This window comes from Megalobrama amblycephala, linkage group LG20 (assembly GCF_018812025.1).
Source record: "Megalobrama amblycephala isolate DHTTF-2021 linkage group LG20, ASM1881202v1, whole genome shotgun sequence".
In the NCBI taxonomy this organism is placed as follows: domain Eukaryota; kingdom Metazoa; phylum Chordata; class Actinopteri; order Cypriniformes; family Xenocyprididae; genus Megalobrama; species Megalobrama amblycephala.
This window is the reverse complement of record NC_063063.1, coordinates 32923235-32945391: the sequence shown is the minus strand read 5'-3', so window position 1 is coordinate 32945391 and position 22157 is coordinate 32923235. Positions and strand designations below refer to the sequence as shown.

At 41.9% G+C, this 22157-nt stretch overlaps 1 protein-coding gene across 1 annotated transcript; it reads right to left on the bottom strand.

The window, feature by feature from the left end:
• Nucleotides 1–10077: 10077 nt before the first annotated feature.
• LOC125255184 (tripartite motif-containing protein 16-like) lies at nt 10078–20744 on the bottom strand. Its single transcript, XM_048170218.1, has 7 exons — nt 20121–20744; nt 14186–14281; nt 13866–14099; nt 13197–13356; nt 13070–13117; nt 12582–12676; nt 10078–11675 (listed from the first exon to the last, which is right to left on the bottom strand). The coding sequence occupies exons 1-7, from the start codon at nt 20697–20699 to the stop codon at nt 11154–11156; spliced, it is 1734 nt and encodes a 577-aa protein (XP_048026175.1). The 5' UTR covers nt 20700–20744; the 3' UTR covers nt 10078–11153.
• Between the last annotated feature and the right edge of the window lie 1413 nt (nt 20745–22157).

The window sequence follows — 22157 nt, the reverse complement described above, 5'->3', positions numbered from 1 at the left end:
CAAAATTCACTTTTACATGGTGTTTGACCATAAATGTGTGTTGGCAGTGTGTGAGCAAAACCACCCTAGAATGAGAAAAATCCACCCAGTGGTTTTTTTACAATCTCAATAATTCATAAGCACTGTCTCAGAACGCCCTGTTCTAAGATTGCTCTCACTGTGACGTAGAATTGCGCTAAGCCCCACCCACGTGGTTTGATTGACAATCTGGTTTTGGCATAGACCCCGACCTCGGTGATCTGTCAACCATCCTCCATTGTTTCAACGACAGCCGGTAATGTATCCTAAGAAAGTGTTCTGTTGTGGGATGTAATAATGAATATAGTAGTTTTCACTTACTTCCGACATCAGAGCCACTGAAAACGCAGTGGATGGATTTTATTTACGAAGGAAAGGCGCCACTCAAAATTCCAAAATACGTTTATGTTTGCGCGAATCATTTTTTGACTGACTGTTTTGAGAACGAGGGTCAATTCAAAGCAGGTCTTGCTTCAAAGTTAATCCTCAAGTGTGGATCGTTGCCTACTGTTCGCGATCCAACGTCACCTCCAGAAGAAGTAAGTGTATTTAATGTTTTTTGAGCAAATAGTCATTTCAGTCGATGTCAGCCAGTTCAATAACAAATGCGTCTAAAGTTGTTGTCGTCGTCGTAGAATGTCTGTGTATATAATTTAAACCTTGTTTGTATAGTGTGTATCCACACGTATATATATATTTTTTAAAGATATTGTATTAAAAACTGTGTATGTTTACTTAGCAAACGTTATCACAGTATTTGTGTTTATAGTTTAAAAAAAATGCGCGAACGTTATCACAGTGTGTGTGTGTGTTGCACATCCATAATTGCAAAGGGGACGCGATTAAAACTCTATAAGTACATAAATGTATCAAATAACCATTCAGAGACGTCCTGCTCCATTCTCAATTGTGTTTCTTCTGCCGGAGTCTCTTCATCATCTGGGTCTGATTCCGGTTCAAACATGTACGGCTGAATGCCATACAAAACAGCGGGTCTCTCACTCTCAGCCATTCTGCTTCTACCGACTGTTTATTGCCATAGGTATGCAAGTTACGCCCTCATCCAAAGGCAGGGCGGGGATATGCAGCTCATTTATATTTAAGGTGGTACACACCAAAACAGCTCTTTTTAAAACAGGCCCCAAAAATGACATTTTCAAATGTTTATAATAAATTAACTGTGGGGTATTTTGTGCTGAAACTTCACAAATACATTCTGGGGACACCCAAGGCCAATATTACATCTTGTAAAAAGGGGCATAATAGGTGCCCTTTAAAATAGAAAACAGTTATTTAACATTTTAATAATATTTCACAATATAACAGCTTTTTTTGTATTTTTAATAACATAAATGTAGCCTTGGTGAGCAGAAGAGACTTTCAAAAACAAAAATAGTTTCCAAACTTTTGACACGCATATATATAAAAAAACAGTCCAAGCCCTGCAGAGACCGGACCAAGACCGAGACTCAAACCACATCCAGAGGCAAGGCAGAGAGTCAGCCCCAGACTAAGAATGGGCTTGAGTCCGGTTCTTAGTCTGGGTCTGCCTCTCGGTCTTGAGTCCCAGCCTTAGTTAAGGTCCGGATTAAAACCGGGACCTTGGAGCCGGACTCCAGGTCCCAGAGACCCAGGTCTGAGAAATGAGTAAGCCATGTTTACTCACCTTTGAAGAAACTCCAGAGTTGAAGCCAGCTCACATGGATAATGAATATTAAAACAGTAGTAGCTCCCGATCATGAGGCACAATGCAGAAATGAAGGAGGAGATGTTTGTGTTGATAAGGTTCCGATCCAGACTCAGCATGTACCTTGTGGAGGAATAGCGGGACTGTCCTATGAACAAATTATTTAACAGGTTATATTAATAAGCGCTGCACTCACATGACAAATTCTATAAACAGTGCAATTTAAAAAAAAATATGAAACAGACTTACCACAGACAATAACAGTGGGCGTCAGAGGCACTTGCTCCAGTTGGACCTCTTCTGCCAGACATGTATCTTCTACATGGAAGAACATGGACTCCTCCTTCTCATCAAAACATAGAAGCAGGATCATCTCTATCACATCATCTGAACAGCCCTCTGCAGTCCCCGCATCTCTGAAGCCTTGCATAATTCTGAAGGAACTTCTTGCTCTTGTTGCCGAGTAGAAGCCTTTTTCCCTTCAAATCCAAATTTCGTGTGAAGGATCATCAGTGAGTTCTATCACATGCCAAAACGGCCACTCCTCTCTCTGAACCTGGTTGACATGTTGACGCTGTGTGTAAAACGTGGACTTCATTAGACATTTCACCTCCTCTGGATTGGCATCAGAGTGTTGGAACATCACCTTGAGTTTTTCCATCTTTTGCTGCTGGCTCTGTTGAGTTTCTTCAAGGGGCAGAAATTTTACATTCCATTTAATGCATCCATAAGTGTCCTGCATTGCTGCTCTCTCTTCTAATGGGATCTCGTCTGTGTGGTCTGAGTCATCAGTCTGATGTTTTCTTTTTCTTATTTTGGGTGTTGAAGTGCGCCTCAGATTTTCAATTCTGTTTTGCAACTGTTTGACAAGGGAATGGTAGCCTTTTCCAACAATATCGCCCTCTATTACATCTTGGAGAGAACTGGGATATTTTGCCACCATTTTTGTTGCAACGTCAGTTGAATGCTTTTTACCTACATGAGGGCATTTTTCCATCATCTCAGTCACAACAATCCGGACCATTTGCCTCCTTTGTTTTGGCCAGGGCCTTTTTCCCCTCTCTAAAGCCTGCATCACTTCCTCAGGAAATTTACTCCATGGAATTTCAAAGTTGTCATCCCACTGTGTGTCATGTCCTGGGCTGCTGGAGGAGCTTGACGATGAACTTTGGGGTGAAACAGAGAGCGATGGCAGCGATTGGGTAGGTGTGGCTTCCACAGATGATAGTGAGCTGTTCTCAGGAGTTTGGCCTTTAAATGACAAAAAAAATAAGATTATGATCCACACTGTACAATATTACAATGCCCATGTCTGCTTTTGATTTTGAATAGTTGTGTGGTGGTGTGTAGTGTTTTTACTTACATTTCCGTTTCCAAACAGAAAGAAGCTTTCTGGCTTCAGAAAAAAAACAGTACTAACAGAGCAGGGACATGCATCAGGTAACGCATATTAATGGCAAACTATTTACAGTAATAAATGAGCTTTAATTGGATTTTATTTTGCCACAATACTGTGTTTTAGTGGAATGACTTTGTGTCCATCAAGAATGTATGACACCAAAGGATAGAAATCGGGCAGGTCATTAATGTTGATACACTGTAACCCAAGACTGTCCTTTGTCACAGAATACAGATGGTATTCTGAGAGGAAGGTGCCTTTGTGGATATCCATCAAAACATACACAGATGTGTCATTATGAATCAAGATGAGTAGAAGTTCATGCGTGGTTCTTGACTGGTTTTCCTCTGTAATGTTTTCTCTTTTATAACAGTCAATCGTTCTATCAGACCAAGAGCAGACAGAGGGAGGAGATACAGTGATGGTAAAAATGAGCAGATTTTATTCCATAATCTTTGTTGTGTCTTCCTTAATGATCAATCTGTCTTCATCTGACTGGCACGAAATCAACAAGAGTTAATCAACGACAGTGTCATGTGACGCTGAAAACCTTGAGATGGAGATGATCTCGTATCTCCAACAGAACACAACATGAGATTAAACCGTAATAGGAAAAACAACACACACAAAAAAAAAAAACGAAACTTTTTAAATGTGTGTTAGATAAACGTTAATAGAATTCATTCCAAATTAATTTAAACAAATGATAAAAATCGAATTGATGCAGGTCTGCAGTATCTTAATTGAAATTACTTTGCAAAAATAATAAAGAAGCACATGACTGCAAGAATGAAAAGATTGTTTTTTCACACTGTTCGTTTGCAGTGCTTTATTTATTGGTGTCATAATCCTTATAATCATAAGCTCAGCAGCACAAACCATGTTTATTTTAGTGGATCTTTAGAGAATGATGAGGGCATGTCATGCAAAAATACTTTAACAAATGAAGGAGAGGAATACGTTTGTGTTTATCTTGCAATTTATTACATCTCTCAATTTAGTATGGTGAAATTGGTAGATGAAATCACATAGCCTACTGTATAGTAGGTATTACATTTGAACTGAAACTTACTTGGAGACCGCTAAAAAATGACATTCTATATAGTATGAGTGTGTGTAGTATGAATAAAAATGGGACGCCTCATGGGATAGTAAAACATCCATCGTATGCACACTTCAGAATCACGCCGGAAGAAGTAGGTCATCCAGGGACTTTTCACCTACTGTTTTATGAATACTGTGGATTCAGATGTACTACTCTTGTCACATAGTTTTCCAGTCCAAATATCTTAAATCAAGAAGCATTTTTCAGACAAGTAAAAATTGTTTTGTTATCAAAAAAAAGAGTCAAAATTAAGTGAGTTTATGCTTAAAACAATCTATATATAATCTATAATCTTGTTTTCGGTGTGAAACAAGATTATTTTGCTTACCTCATTGGCATATTATTTTGCTTGTTTTAAAGGTGCCATAGAATGAAAAACCGTATTTACCTTGGCAGTTCTGTACATGGAAATGACATCAAGTGAGCCAAGAGTGCAGACAAGAGTGCAGAAGGGCTGAGCGCAGGTCGTAAAAGGATGTGCTCCAAGTCTCCTACCAAATTTTAAAAGACTGCTTAGTTGCCTATCAAAAATCTGTTTATGAGGTAAAATCAAAATATTTCTCAAACATGATTGCAAAAAATGCAAATAGGCATAAATTCGGTTCTTAACCCAGTTGCTTTTTCAGTTCCTGTTGTCAATCTTGTGACGTGCACACAATTTTCAGAATTTTTCATTCAGAAAATACAGGATATTAGATCACACCTCCCTCCACCTGACATAGACCACTGTAGTATCTGTAGTGGATCAGAATTTAGCAGGCGCACCATAAACTGTGTTTAAGCCTTAACTCACTGAACTTTGGTTTGTAAATCTCGCATTGGCTCCGGCCTGACGAACATTTACAGACCTCCTGGACACGTTTTATGGCTTTGTGATAGATCCCCGAACATCTTCCTTGCGACTTCAAACAATCAGGGTCAACCCGGATCGAATTACCGCGAGCCATGTGGCGACATGGCATTCAAATTCTAACACGCACACACAGAGACACACACACACAAGCATGAGGACTCTATATACAAATATGACAAATAAATGTACCTGTTGTGTATGTCAAGTGCATGTATGTTTTCTTAGTGTTTAGACTTAGCTTAACTGATTGTAGTTGTTCTAGTGTCATTTCTATCGATTACTTTTGACTGTAAACTATAACTTCTTTTATATGCTTTTCTTACATGTCGAGTTTGGCCTCGTTGTAAAGCTCTTTCTCTCCCTTATTCAATGTATGTAACTTTACGGTGAAATGCATTGTTCTATTTTTAATGGTACTATGAAGAAAGTACCCACAGTTTCTGATACCTCATAAATTATGCAAGACAAGACAAAGAAAAGTTTATCCGCCTAAATTGCAACGCTATTATTGGCGGACGTTCCCCAGGAGGTGGTCTGGTCTGTTGTCTTTAAAACACAATGACACGCGTCTCTTTGTTGCACAAGTTTTCTGTCATCAAGACTGCGTCACCTCAATCACCTAGGAGACGGACTCTCTTCTTTATTTTCCGGTTATCTTACGCTCAAGTTGCTTTGGAAAACCCGCCTTTCGGAAAGGACCAATCGCTCCAAGCCAACGCACTGAAACTCTACAAACTCCAGCACTCGATCTGACCAAACTCATGCAAGTAACCTGTTAAGATTCGTTTAAACTGATTTCTTTGCTGGCTCTCAAAGGTTGAAAAAACTGTTTGTAATTTGCCACTGTTCTGACCTCTCTCTCCTTTCCTGCCTTTACTTTCGTTTTGTATATATGTAATTCCGTTGTGCCTATTTAGCCGTATAACCTTTGTATTATCCATTTCATATATTAAACACATTGTATTCATGCCCAATTGTTCTGTTGCTAATTCAAGAAAAACCAAGTCACTTCTCCGTTGTCGAGCCCGTAACATTGCTTTACATTTTGATGCTATGATAGGAAGTTTTTCTCGTGGCCAGAGAATAAAATTCCTTTATAATAGTTTAAGAGGAGACTGATAGTTTGGTGGATAAACTTGAACATTTTCTCAAACAACTATTAAACTAGAACTGATCATATATGTAATTGATTATAATTCGTTGTAATTGATGTGCATAATTCCCTCTGGGGTCGATATATGTATCATAATTAGTCATAAGGCTTTATGGTTTATTATATTCATATATTTCACCCATAAATTGATTAAATACCTGTACGATTCGTACACCTTTGCTACACCACTCTCAATTGGTTCTTCCATCCAGTACCTTTACAAACTTTCAGTCTCTTCATCTCAATTACTCAAAATAATTTCTCAGATGAAACTTACATTCTGTCAGTCAGATGTTTTGCCTGGTCGTCTGTTTAGAGAGGTTATAGATACAATCAGCCCCACCCTCTTAACTGTAATAAACAGCTCCTTAATAAACGGGGTATTTACAGAAAGTTTTAGACATGCTATCGTACAGCCTCTATTGAAAGGACCTCATCTTGACCCTGCTGTGCACAACAACTACAGGCCTATCTCCAAACTTTGTTTCATTTCAAAGGTTTTGGAGAAAGTTGCACTTTTACAGTTTACTTCGTACCTGGATACTTTTAATATTCTAGACCCATTTCAATCTGGTTTTAGAGCCTTACATAGCACTGAATCAGCATTGCTGAAGGTCACGAATGATATTTGCTGTCTATCGATTCTGGGTCTTCTGCTATCCTGATTCTTTTAGATTTGAGTGCCACATTTGACACTATTGATCAGGACATTCTTTTGAAACGTCTTCAGTGTGTTTTTGGAGTCCAGGGCCTAGCTTTACAGTGGTTCGCCTCATACTTAAAGGGTGGACTTTCTCTGTAAATATTGGGTCATTCACTTCACCCTCCGTGCCTATCTATTGCGGTGTTCCACAGGGATCCATTTTTGGCCCTCTTTCATTCTCCTTCTATGTGCTCCCTTTAAGCTCAATATTCCAGAAATATAACATAAATTATCACTGTTATGCTGACGACCTCCAACAATATCTTCCAATCAAACAAGGAAAACCTTTCATTAGATCATCTCTTCTCATGCCTCAATGAAGTCAAGTCCTGGATGACAAATAAAAAATAAAACTGAAGTGCTTCTACTGGGTCCTGCGCTACCAACAACCGTTAAAAAACAGTTAGGTTCTTTAAAGGGATAGTTCACCCAAAAATGAAAATTTGATGTTTATCTACCCCCAGCACATCCAAGATGTAGGTGACTTTGTTTCTTCATAGAACACAAATGATGATTTTTAACTCCAACCGTTGCCGTCTGTCAGAAATAACTAGTGAATGGGAACTTTCAATAAGAGTAAATAAAACTTGCTTAGACAAGTCCAAATTAAACCCTCATCTGACGACACTTCTAAGACAAGAAACATCGGTTTGTGTGAGAAACCGAACAGTATTTATATCATTTTTACCCTAATACACCAATGTCCAAGCATTCATCACTCGATTCGTTTGGTCTGTCGGTCTGACAACGGATGATGTCTCGTGCATTACTTCAATGAGAGCGAGACAACTGCCGCTCACTCAGACCAAACGAATCGAGTGATGAATGCCGTTGGACATAGTGGTGTATTAGAGGTAAAAAAGATATAAAACTGTTCGGTTTCTCACACAAACTGATCGTTTCTTGTCTTAGGACATCAATGTGTGCTGAGCTCAGGGTTTAATTTATTTGTCTGGGTTTTATTTCCTTATGCAAGTTCCCGCTGACACATTATACACTGACACGGTAGCGGTTGCAGTTAAAAATCCATTTGTGTTGAGGAAACAAAGACACCTAATCTTGGACTGGGGGTAACAGATAAACATCAAATTTTATTTTTGGGGAACTTCTTTAAGTAACAATCTGCACTATCATGGAAAAAATCTTGGTGTCTATTTTGACCCTCTTCTCCAATTTGACAAGCACATAAATGCAGTTGTAAAGAATAGCTTTTTCAACTTAGCAAAAGTGAAACACTTTCTTTCTAGTAAAGACCTTGAAATTGAGATCCATGAACTAATTTCTTCTCGACTGGACTACTGCAACTCTCTTTATGTTGGCCTACCTCAATTTACACTGGCTCGGTTACAGATGGTTCAGAGCTCGGCAGCCAGATTGCTGACAGGAACTAGAAAAAGGGATCATATCTCCCCTGTCCTTGCCTCATTGCATTGGCTCCCCATACAATTTAGAGTCAACTTTAAGATCCTTCTTTTCATATACAAAGCATTGCACAACTTGGCCCCGGATTATATTCTTATCTTATTAAGCCATACACAGCTGTTAGGTCATTAAGATCTTGTGATCAGTTACTTTTATCTGTCCCTCGTTCTCGTTGCAAATCAAAAGGTGATTGTGCTTTCTCTGTGGCCCCCCAAAGCTCTGGAAGAGTCTACCTTTGTGTATCAGGGCCTCTCCATCACTGGATGTTTTTAAAACCAGTTTAAAGACTTATTTTCACTCTTTAGCATTCGAGTGATGTTGTTCAAGGCATTAGACAAGCCAGTATTAATGTCTGGAGCTGCACAGCCAAATCATCAGAAATTATGCAGGTATTGTGAAGCAATGACAATAGCGAAAATGTCAGATGGATAACTGTTCATGATACATGATATAATTAGTGATATTTGTAATTTGTCTTTCTAAATGTTTTGTTAGCATGTTGCTAATGTACTGTTAAATGTGGTTAAAGTTACCATTGTTTCTTACTGTATTCACAGAGACCAGAGCCATGTCGTTATTTTCATTATTAAACACTTGCAGTCTGCATAATTCATAAACGCATCTTCATTCTTATGGAGTCTCTGTAACAGTGTGTAGCTTTAGCCCCATTAGCTGTGCAGCACACTATCAAACTCATCCAGAATTGAATTTTAACAAACATCCACAAAATACATGCCATACTTACGTGATCTGATATGCTGCATCACGAACAGTTTGTAAAGATCCATTTTGAGATATATTTGCTGTGTGAACTTCAGTATTATTTATGCAATGTTTAACGGAGTCTAGAGCTTGGGGGCGGGGAGCACGAGCATTTAAAGGTGTAAACACACAAAATCAGAGCATTTTTAATCCCACCCCAAAATAGCCAGTTAAACATGGTATAATAAAAAATCAGACACAGTCACATTCTGGGCACACCTTTGGCCATTTCACAAGATGTAAAATAAGTCTTTCTATGGCACCTTTAAGCAAAAACTCACTTAATTTTGACATGTTTTTCTGAAAACAAGACAATAATTTATATTATTATATAGCATAGCTTAGCATAGTTCATTGAATCCGATTAGACCGTCTCGCTCAAAAATGACCAAAGTGTTGATATTTTTCCTATTTAAAACTTGACTCTTCTGTAGTTACATCGTGTACTAAGACCGACAGAAAATGAAAAGTTGTGATTTTCTAGGCCGATATGGCTAGGAACTATACTCTCGTTCCAGCGTAATAATCAAGGAACTTTGCTGCCGTACCATGAGTGCAGCAGGCGCAATGATATTACGCAGTATATATATATAATTGTGTTTATCAGAAAGAAGAAAGTCATACACATCTACAGTAGGATGCCTTGAGGGTGAGTAAAGCTTGAGGTCATTTTAATTTTAAAGTGAACTAATCCTTTATCGTTTATCATTAATATAATTAATATATATCCTGCCAGACCACCTTCTGCATTGTGTAAGTTGTAGGACGTAGCATAAGCTTTCTGAACTGCGAGAGTTTTACACTTTCTTCATAAGTTGAATACAGAAGGTGGTGTAGGGAATTTTACAGTTAAAGACCCAAAGACCAGATATGATGAATGAAGACCCGGAGTCAGAGTTTGAAAAAATAAATTGAAGAAAATTTTACTGAAGAATAGTTTGCAGTATAATCAGCAGAAGCCAACTTCAAACATCACAAGGAGTTCTTCGGCCGCTCTGCGTACACATTCAATACAACAGCAATTATACTCTAACAGAGTCCACTAACTACATTAAACGGTTCTGACTGGCTAAGAAAAAAAGACAAAATTAGTAATCTTCCACACATTGTCATCAGCACCTGTACTGAACACTTAACAAACATTCACAGATCCACATGATTCACAGCTTCTTCAAGCCTGAAGTTGGCCCAGGCTTTAACTATAAACAGGAAAGATTCCCAAAACATACTGATAAGTTGTACTTTTCTCTCAGTGAGAGGTACAGACAGTATTCATCATTATTCTCTAGTGTTTAAAGCCAGATATCTGACCTTAGAACTTGTTAAATATGAATATTTTTCTTACACAAACCATGTGGAGTACGTTTATGGTGGATGGATGCACTTTTTTGAGCTTCAAACTGGTTGAAACAGGTTTCTGTGCACTGCCATTATAACGCTTAGAAGCATTAGGGTGATTATTAATATAACTCCAATTGTATTCATCTGTTAACTTCTGGTCTCTGTGTGTTGAAGGGGTCTGGTAGTGACTTTGTCACATTTAAGTTTGGCCAAGTAATTTTTGTAATGGCATTCAGTGTGTTGTCAAAAGGTGTGATGAAGTTATGAAATGGCCGTGAGGATTCTTGCTAGAAGAGTTTGCTGCCAATACAGTAAATGGTATCACTATACCATAGTGATTTATAGTAATGTGGCAATCTCTACCATGGTAATCTGTGTACAGTATGGCATACATACCGACTTTGATGTAAAGTGCTGTATTTGATGCCATCTGTCTCTCTTCTGATGTATCTCTGATCAATCTGATGTTACAGTCATTGACTGTTTCCCTGCCAAATTACATATCTCTCTGTCACACACTTTGATCTCAGTGTCTATATGAGGATTCATTACACACATTTATTATTCATGTTATTTCAGTGACAGAAGTTCAGCTGTAGTATTAATGTAATGAAGAGAAAATAAGAGACTCTGTAACATCTCACTGTTACTGATTCATCACGAGCTCAAAGCATTATGGGTAGAATCTCTCTACAGTCTATTCTGATTCATCAACACAGTTTCACTGATCCTTTATAACCAACACTAAACCCAGGATAGAGCGGCTGAGTGAATGTGGTCTGGACTGTGTGGGTGAGGCTCATTGTGTTTCTCCTGATGCTGTAGAAGGACAGAGTTCCTGCACTGTGATCCACATACACTCCTATTCTCCTGCTGATGGGCTTTACAGGGAGTTCAGTCTCTATGTTATTGTGTCTGAATGAGCAACTGGAGGAAGAGCAGATCAAACTCCAGGACTGATCATTAGATCCAAACAAACACTCTTTACCCCGTCCCTTCCTGCTGATACTCTTATATGACACTGATATTGACACACCATTATTCCCACTCCACTCAATCTCCCAGTAACAGCGTCCACACACACTCTCTCTACACAACACCTGAAGATAATCAAATCTGTCTGGATGATCAGGATACGGCTGGACTTTGAAAATATCAGTGAATGTAATCACTCTGTTCCCCTCAGACAGACGGAGGCATTTATTTACTGTGTTCAGATCCAGATTGAACTGATGGGAATCTGATGGAGATAAAACACATCAGGATCAGGAATTATCAATCTGATCTTTTGATGTTTCTGAACTCTTCATGTTCAATATATCATCAGTGTCTCAGTACAGTTTATCAGATATCCTGTGAAAATCATCATTTACATCAGTGGATCTCAACCTTTTTTGGGCTGGTCTAATCAGTCTTCCCTGAATATTAATGTTGGTTATTATTCTGTGTTTTTAATAATTTAAAGGCCTATTATTATATTTACAACATTCAAATGTTTGAGGTCAGTGATTCTTCTTTTTTTTTTTTACTTTAATTCAACAGGAGTCCATTGATTCATTAATGAATGTAATAATTTGATGTACAAGTTTTTAAGCATTGTAGGTCTTGTATTGTTGGTGATTTTCAGTGCTGTAGATTTTGGCAATTTTGGGCTTTCTTTAAATTTCTATCTGTTTCCCCAAGAGACTTGATACAAAATCCAGTTTAGGATAAATCCATAATGTAATTTTCCCAGAAGAGCTTTCAGGTTTTTTTTTTTTTTCTGAAACTCTTGAAGAGCTTTTTTTTCTACTGTGATTTTACCTCTAATATTGTCTTTTTAATATCTAATATTGAATGTTTTTAATTTGCTTTCAGTGAAAAATAATCATATTTATTCATTAGTTTTAGAAGATTTACTGTTTTTGAAGAATATATTAAATCCCCAGTTTAGTGTCCTGATTTACATCTTTGTTGAAGTTCATTCCATTTCAAATTTTTTTTATTTCATATTTCCAGTGCCAGTACACACTTCTCTATCTTTACCTTTAGCGTTCCTTGTGTACCGGCACTTTCGACATGTGTTATATTGTGTCTGAATGCTAAACACAGAAGTTGTTTTCACTGGAAGTTCAGCAGCTGCACTACAGAAAGCTGACAGAAACACTGAAGTAAATAGTTGTTGCTGTGGAAATAAAGTCTATTCTGGTCACAATGGAGTAAACTGGCAGGTCACACTCTGACCTGAACGGCGCTACATGTCGTGTCACCACAAAAGCACATACAACCCATTATAATCAATGATTCTGTCTACAATAGACACGTATCAACTGTAAACGGATGCTACATTAAATTTCTGACGCAATTGATCTGAGCACTTAGAATGTGGTTATATTGTTACAGACGATTTTCTTTTGCAGGTAATTACAAGTTTGTAAATCTTGTAAATCTTTGGCATTTACATGCCTTTAACAAACACCTCCCAAAAACACCTCAACATCCCCCGATGTTCTCTGAACGCCCCGTTGAGAAACACTGATTTACATGATCAACTCTAAAACTCTTCTGTCATGTTTTCTTTCTCCTTCTACAGGAAGAACATGAACACACTCAGTGAGTTTTTCTGCTTAATTTCTTAGTGACTTACATTGTAGGAAGTCGTTCCTGGTTCTGGGAACAATGTTGGTGAAAGTGACTGTGGAAATCAACAGACAAGAAGAGTGTGATTATCATGTCAAGAGAAAATGATCCTGCATCCGTTCCTAAGACTTTACCTCTATCAGAGATCTTCTTCAGCTCCTCTTTGCAGAAATCCTCCAGTTTGTCTCTCAGCTGATGGACAGATTCTCTCACAACATCAAAAGAGCAGAGAGAACTGAAGGGATCGTCATTTACGTCTGTAGATTCAGGAGGAGCTGAGAGAGACTGGAAACTCTACAGAAAACAGAAATCAAAGCTCATCACCTCCACACTTCAGCCAATAACCTGCACTACTGTCAGATTTGAGCAGCTCTTGTTTATCTTTAGTAACTCTCCTCAATCCAGCACTTTCACAGCATCAGCTTCATTCTTCTCATGTTCATTATATCATGTTAGAGCTGTAAGATCTAGTGTTTGACACTTACACTGTATGTGATCTTTCTAGGAAAACACTTGATCAAACATCTGACAATAACATAAATGTAACAGATCAATTGAGTCACATGACAGGGTTAAATAGATTTGATCAGGAAAAGCAGTTCCTAAGAGATTTCCAGAGCTGAACTGCATTTGCGTCTCTCTCAAAAGAAGAAGATCAGATGAGAGTCTGACTGATGATTATATAATAACCGAACACACAGATCAACACTTCAGTCAACGGCTCATTCTGCTCTCATGAAATGTTTCTCTGTGAGTCTCTTGCTCAAGTCCACTATGATCCTGTTCTTCTAGATCTCTGTTACCTGCAGGAAATGGATGTGATCCTGTGTGTGTGAAAGCTGCTCCAGCTCAGCGTCTCTCCTCCTCAGATCATTGATCTCCTGCTCCAGTCGCTCCAGTCGTCCTTCAGCTCGACTCACTGCAGTCTTTTCCTGATCTCTGATCCGCTGTGTGGCCTCAGAGCGGCTTCTCTCAATGGAGCGGATGAGCTCAGTGAAGATCCTCTCACTGTCCTCCACTGCTGTCTGTGCAGAGCGCTGTTAGGACACACATCACAATCACACAGTGGCTTCAGTGAGTCCTGACTGAGACTTGTCAAACTTCTCTTCTTCTCCAGACTCACCTTATGAGACTCCACAGCCTCTCTCAGCTGCTGAAGATCTTTCTCTCTCTGCTGGATCCTCTGCTGGAACCACCTCTGCGTCTCCCTTAGCTGGTGCTAAAGGACAAACCAATGACAGGAGAAACATCACAGAAATCATCAAGTAAACAGACATGAATCCAGATTATTATTGTGGCAAGGGGGGCGTGGTTCAGCGAAGTCTGCAGCAGGAGAGAGAGGCAGGAGACGCGCGGTGGCTGATTGGGTTAAGCGTAAATAACAAACACCTGTCTCTTGTTTCAGTAATTGGCGTGGAGAGAGTATAAAACGCCAGGAGAAGCAGGAGCGAGTGAGAGAGAGAAGGACTACTGGCTGCCACACAAGCACACACAGACTGGAGCTCATCTGCTGTTGTGAATGTTATTTTTGTGACCATTTTTGTGCCTGTCTGCACACTGTTTATTTTTGCATTATAATAAAAAGCAGTCAGTAGTCAAGCCGACCCTGTCCTCTTCCTTCCTTGTTTATACGAACTTTGTTACACTGGTGCCGAAACCCGGGAAGGAAGACGGAAGCCACCGCCATGCAAACGCCCTCTGCTGCGCCATTTGCGGAGATTATTACATCCCTCGTGGTCATGCAGCAAGAACAACACCAGGCCCTGCTGGACTTGCGACAGGATCAGGAGAGGCGGTTCCAGGCCGTCCTCCAAGCCCAGCAGGAAGACCGCGAGAGGTTCCGGAGCTGGATTGACCGGGAGGTTCGACCGGAAGCCACGGTCCAACAAGCTGTGCCCGCCCACCTCCCTCTCAACAAAATGGGGCCTGTGGACGACCCGGAGGCATTCCTAGATCTTTTCGAAAAGACGGCTGCAGTCTGTGGATGGCCGCAGGACCAGTGGCCGATGCGCCTTGTCCCACTACTCTCCGGGGAGTCCCAGGTAGCGGCGCAGAAGCTTCCAGTGCAGAACCTCCTGGTCTTTGACGATCTCAAGAGGGCCATCATCCAGCGGGTCGGCCGGAGCCCCGAACAACATCGCCAGCGGTTCCGGTCCTTGGAGCTGGCCGAGGCCGGCCGGCCGGCCCTTCATGATGGCCCAACAGCTCCGGGACTCCTGCCACAAATGGTTGCTGGCCGATGGAAGTGACGTGGAGAGCATCATCGATCACGTGGTACTGGAGCAGTTTATCACTCGGCTCCCTAGGAGAACAGCCGAGTGGGTCCAGTGCCACCGCCCCACGTCGCTGGAGTCGGCCATCCATCTCGCAGAGGACCACATGGTGGCTTGCCCCGGGGTCGGCGAACCTCTTCCATCTGCTTCTCTCCCTCCTTCTCTTCCACCTCCTTCTCTCTCTCGACCTGTCCCTCTACCTAGGTCCCGTCTGCCCGGGGGCAGGGTGGGAATAACCAGAGTCCATATTCGGCGCCACGAGTCCCGCTCAGGGGGGCGGGATTGCCACCGGCCGGGTTGGACCCCGCTCCTGTTTCTCCGCTCTCTCCACGTCAGCCGCTTAACCCTCTCTCTGCCACTGGAGCGGCGGGGAGGTCTGGGCCGGCCTGCTGGCGTTGCGGGGACCCGGAGCATTTTGTGGACAGGTGCCCTGTTATGGAGGTGGGGACAATGGTCCGGGTCCCGGACGTCCTGCAGGCTGCCCCCGGTCAGGCTGGGTGGTACCAAATACCTGTGAGTATTAAGGGGGGTACCTATCAGGCATTGGTGGATTTAGGATGTAACCAAACCTCGATCCATCAAAGTCTGATACAATCCGGGGCATTGGATAATAGCTGCGTGGTTAAGGTGCGGTGTGTGTACGGGGATGTGGTGGAATATCCTATTGTGCCAGTCATCCAATTTCGGGGTCAAAAGCATAGTGTGGAGGTGGCAGTTAACCCGCACCTCCGGCATCCGTTAATTTTGGGAACCAATTGATCAGCGTTTACAGAATTATTGGGGGCTTTATGTACGGATGCCTCTTGGGGGAAAAATCCACTGGAGGGGAACGCGATTGTGCAGGCAGGAGAGACTGAACCGGGACCACTGGGTACTGCCTCAGGGGAACAGAGCGAAATCGAGAGACTTATTCTCTCGGAGTGTGATGATTTTCCCCTGGAGCAGTCTCAGGATGAGACGCTGAAATGTGCGTTTGAACAGGTCAGTACCATCGACGGTCAGCCTCTCCATCCTGGACAACCACTTACCTATCCATATTTTGCAATTATTAAAAATAAGTTGTATCGAGTGACCTAAGACGCTCAGACAAAAGAAGATACAACACAGTTATTAGTTCCCAGGAGCCGCCGGGAAATGCTTTTTCAGGCGGCTCATTCTAATCCAATGGCTGGTCATTTAGGACAGGTGACGACACTAAATCGCCTCATGACCCGATTTTTTTGGCCGGGCATTCACGAGAATGTGCACAGGTGGTGCGCGGCTTGTCGTGAATGTCAGTTGGTAAACTCACCGGCCACCCCAAAAGCGCCTTTGCGCCCACTTCCATTAGTGCAGGTCCCCTTCGAGAGAATTGGCATGGACCTCATCGGGCCATTAGAGCGATCAGCAAGAGGACATCGTTTTGCACTAGTCATTGTGGATTATGCAACACAATATCCAGAAGCAGTGGCTCTCCGCAACATTTCCGCTAAGACTGTTGCTGACACACTGTTTTCTTTAATCTCCCGAGTGGGGATTCCTAAGGAAATCCTCACTGATCAGGGCACGGCGTTTATGTCACTGACGTTATGCGAACTTTACTAATTATTGGGCATTAAATCGATTCAGATCAGCGTCTTTCACCCACAAACGGACGGGCTGGTCGAACGTTTTAATCGCATGCTTAAAACAATGATTCGTAAATTCGTTCAGGAAGACGCCAAAAATTGGGACAGATGGTTGGAACCCCTGTTGTTCGCTGTGCAAGAGGTCCCACAAGTCTCCACGGGGTTTTCCCCCTTCGAGCTTCTCTATGGTCGTCAGCCCAGAGGGGTGTTAGATGTCATAAGAGAGGCTTGGGAGGACAGACCTTCTCAATCTAAAAATGAAATTCAGTATGTGCTGGACCTGAGAACAAAACTCCACACTTTGGGGCGGCTCTCTATGGAGAATTTGTTACAGGCCCAGGACAAACAGAGCCAGCTGTATAACAGGGGGACCAATTTGCGTAAATTTGCACCGGGAGATAAAGTGCTTGTATTACTCCCAACATCAAGTTCAGAATTACTTGCAAAGTGGCAAGGACCGTTTGAGGTCACACAGCAAGTTGGAGAGCTCGATTATGAGGTAATACGCTCAGATAGGAGAGGAGTACGTCAAATTTATCACCTCAATCTCCTGAAAAAATGGAATGAGGGAGAATCAGTGATGCTGGCGATGTTGATTAGCGGAGAGGATGATCTTGGGCCAGAGGCGAATATAAAAAAATCTCTCGCACTGGCCCCAGGGGGAGATCACCTCTCGCCCTCCCAGCTCATTGATTTAACCAAATTACAGGCAGAGTTTGCTGACGTGTTTTCTCCCCTACCTGGCCGTACAAACCTCATTCAGCACCATATCGAGACAGAGCCGGGCGTGTTGGTTCGCAGCCGGCCGTATCGCTTGCCTGAACACAAGAAAAAAGTAGTTCAGGAAGAATTTGGTGTGATGCTTGAAATGGGGGTAATAGAAGAATCCAACAGTTACTGGGCGAGCCCGATAGTTTTGGTTCCCAAAACGGACGGCTCGGTCCGGTTCTGTGTGGATTATCGCAAGGTGAATGCTGTGTCAAAATTCGACGCATATCCAATGCCACGGGTTGACGAATTGCTTGACTGGCTCGGTATGGCTCATTTTTATTCGACACTGGACTTAACAAAGGGTTATTGGCAGATCCCCTTGTCTCCATTATCCCGAGAAAAAACAGCTTTCACGACGCCGTTCGGATTACACCAATTTGTTACACTTCCGTTCGGGCTGTTCGGGGCACCGGCTACCTTTCAGCGGCTGATGGACAGGGTTTGTCGGCCCCATGCTGCATATGCGGCTGCCTATCTAGATGATATCATCATATTTAGTAATGACTGGCAGCGGCATATGCAGCATTTGAGGGCGGTCTTAAGGTCGCTGAGGGGAGCCGGGTTCACGGCCAAACCGAAGAAGTGTGCAATTGGGCGCGTGGAAGTAAGTATCTGGGCTTCTACTTGGGGCATGGACAGGTGCGTCCCCAAATCGATAAGACTGCAACAGTTGCGACCTGTCCGCTCCCTAAGACCAAAAAGGAGGTGAGACAGTTTTTGGGGCTGGTGGGATATTATAGAAGGTTTGTGCCTAATTATTCGGACCTCACCAGCCCCTTGACTGATCTTACTAAAAAGGAGGCACCAGATACGGTCCAGTGGACGGAGCTGTGCCAGCAGGCTTTTACCCAGGTAAAGGCTGCTCTGTGTGGCGGGCCGTTGCTTCACTCTCCTGATTTTTCTCTCCCCTTTGTGTTGCAGACTGACGCATCGGACAGGGGGCTGGGTGCAGTCCTGTCTCAGGAGATAGAGGGGGAGGAACGGCCGGTGCTGTACATTAGTCGTAAGCTCTCTAAGAGAGAGACTAAGTACAGTACTGTGGAGCCATCAGGTGGGCCATCCTCACCCTCCGCTATTATCTCCTGGGACGGGAATTCACCCTCTGTTCGGACCACGCTCCTCTGCAGTGGCTCCACCGCATGAAGTAGGGCTGGGCGATATATCGCATGCGATTGTCACGCGCATTTCGTCAGTAAAGCCGGTTCCCTGATTACCGCTAAATCGCCATCACCTGCTTTCAAATGGAGCGGCATTTAATAAACAGAGCCGTAGTTCACTGATAAGCTACGCAATATCGCGTTCATTATCGAAGGCGATTCATCTGCGATAATGAACGCGATATTGCGTAGCTTATCAGTGAACTACGGCTCGGTCTATTAAATGCCGCTCCATTTGAAAGCAGGTGATGGCGATTTAGCGGTAATCAGGGAACCGGCTTTACTGACGAAATGCGCGTGACAATCGCATGCGATATATCGCCCAGCCCTAGCATGAAGGATACCAACGCGCGGATCACCCGTTGGTATCTAGCTTTACAGCCTTTTAAATTCAAGGTGGTCCACAGGCCGGGTGTTCAGATGGCTGTGGCCAATTTCCTCTCCGGAAAGGGGGATGGGGGGATGGGGTGGGGGGTATGGGCTGCAGGCCGGACGGCTCCCCAGCCTGAGTCGGGCGGTGGGGGTATGTGGCAAGGGTGGCGTGGTTCAGCGAAGTCTGCAGCGGGAGAGAGAGGCAGGAGACGCGCGGTGGCTGATTGGGTTAAGCGTAAATAACAAACACCTGTCTCTTGTTTCAGTAATTGGCGTGGAGAGAGTATAAAACGCCAGGAGAAGCAGGAGCGAGTGAGAGAGAGAAGGACTACTAGCTGCCACACAAGCACACACAGACTGGAGCTCATCTGCTGTTGTGAATGTTATTTTTGTGACCATTTTTGTGCCTGTCTGCACACTGTTTATTTTTGCATTATAATAAAAAGCAGTCAGTAGTCAAGCCGACCCTGTCCTCTTCCTTCCTTGTTTATACGAACTTTGTTACAATTATTATAGATTTATGCTATTATGTATGTTTATGAATGATTACAGGTAGAAATAATTGTTTTCATAATACATCACTGTGAAATTCATAGTTCTGTTCATATTTTGAAATATCTGTACTGCTCAAGGTCTTATTAAACATTTATCTCTCAGCATACAGCATGTATATTGTGTAAACATTTTGCATGATGCACAATTTTTCTCATGTTGAATAATAAGTGGACTCAACCCTTTTCATGTTTATTTAATCTTTTTACTTTATAGTTTTACACATTTTACTCAGAAAATCATCTGAACGACGCCATCCTTTTGTCAGGACTTGTTATTGAGAAGTGTTTAGCTTGATGGGTATGAAGCCAATACAAACTTCATACCTGTTTCTCTGTCCTCTGTGCTGCAGCTGATACAGTGTCGTGGTTTTTATGTCCATCTATTATACACAGCACGCATATACACTCCTGATCGGTGCGGCAGAAAACCTCAAGGATCTTGTCGTGTTTCGGGCAGATCATCTCCTGCAGTCGTCCAGTGGCTTCAGTCACTTTATGTGGCTTACGAGAGTGAAATTCCTCATGACGGTCAAAATGAGTTTGACAGTAAGACTCCAGACACACCAGACAGGACTTGACGGCTTTGTGTTTTCTTCCAGTACAGACGTCACACTGCACATCTCCAGCTCCAGCGTAACAGTCAGCAGGAAGTTTAATCTTCTTCAGTTTCTCCACCATTTCAGCCAGAATGGTGTTTTTAGCTAAAGCAGGTCTTGGACTGAAGGTCTGTCTGCACTGAGGGCAGCTGTAGACTCTCATCTGATCCTCCTGATCCCAGCAGCCTGTAATACAGATCTTACAGTAACTGTGTCCACAGGGAATGGCCACAGGATCCTTCAGGAGATCCAGACACACTGGACACCTAAACTCATCCTGATCCACTGAAATTCTGGCTTCTGCCATTTTACAGCCTGAATACAGAGACAAAAACACACAACAGTTCAACTACACTTCAGTTTCAGTTTCTCTGAAGTCATGTGATTCCTGTTTCCTGGTTCTGTGTTTGAGTGACGTGTGCAAAACAGGCATGTCTGTAAAGCAGCTTCCTCATTCCTGGTCCTGAACAGCCTCATTCCTGCTAGTTTTCTTTGTGTTCCCACCAGGGCTTGACATTAACTTTTCTGCTCACCAGCCACTGTGGCTAGTGGTTTTCCAAAGTTACTAGCCACTCAGCATTTTCACTGGCCACAATTTTGCTGTTGGGAAATTACATTTTATATGATTAAAGTTGACTTTGTCATGCTTAAATTACTTTGAGTCATTTTACTTGATTTAAAACCCTTTCAAACTTGCAGATTGAAGACCCAAATCAAGACTACGTTGTATATCAGCTGGTAGGTACAGTTATTTTTGTTACGCTATATAAAAAGAACAAAGAAGCAAATTACAAATAGTAATTTTTTTAAAAATCTTTTTAATGCTGATACATAGGGTTTTTTTTATCATGTATACATTTATTTAACATTTTTTGTTGTTTGATTAACATTAATGACAGACAGGTATTTATTTGGGGGCTGCTGAATGCATGGACATAATATACTGACACATATTCAGTTTTTTACCCACGTTTACATCCACTTAAGCCATAACCGACTGTATTCATGCAAGATACTCCACACGATGGCCATTTTGACATCTGTGTGTGCGTGTATTTGACTATTCATGCGCAAGAAGATCTGATCGCGCTTCTGTTGTGTGTCATTCAGCGTGATTCCGCCTATCCCACCTTCACTAACAGCAAGTTAACCGATAAAGAATTGTGAGTGAATCGTAATTTTGTGATACGACAAGCTTGGCTACCTTTCATTTGGCTGTAGGCTGAAATTATATTCAACCCGCCGAAGTGGCTAGTGGGAGTGGTTGTCTTACCCGCCACAGCTGAAATCTACCCGCATTTGGCGGGTTGGTGGGTGTTAATGTCAAGCCCTGTTTCCACTCATATTGGGCCTCATTTATCAATCTAACTTAGAAACAAGCACAGAATTCATTTTATGACAGGTTTACACTGTAAACCTAAATAAGTTAGACTAACTAAAAAAAATCTGAGGTAATCAGTTACATCAATATTTTTGAGTTATGATGTTCCCAGTTTCATAAAGACTAATTTTAAATAAATCAGCTTCACTGGCATGAGCTGAAGAACTTGTTCCCCCAAATTGGTTATTTTCAGAGTTGGGCAAGTTACTTCCAAAATGTAATACATTATATATCACTAGTTACTGTCATTTGAAAGTAACTAGTTACATTACAATATTACTGTGTCTGAACTGTAATGTGTTACACTACTTTTACATTACTTTTGAGTTACTTTCACCAAAATAACCACAGAAGTATAATGGCATAAAATGTACTGCATAATCA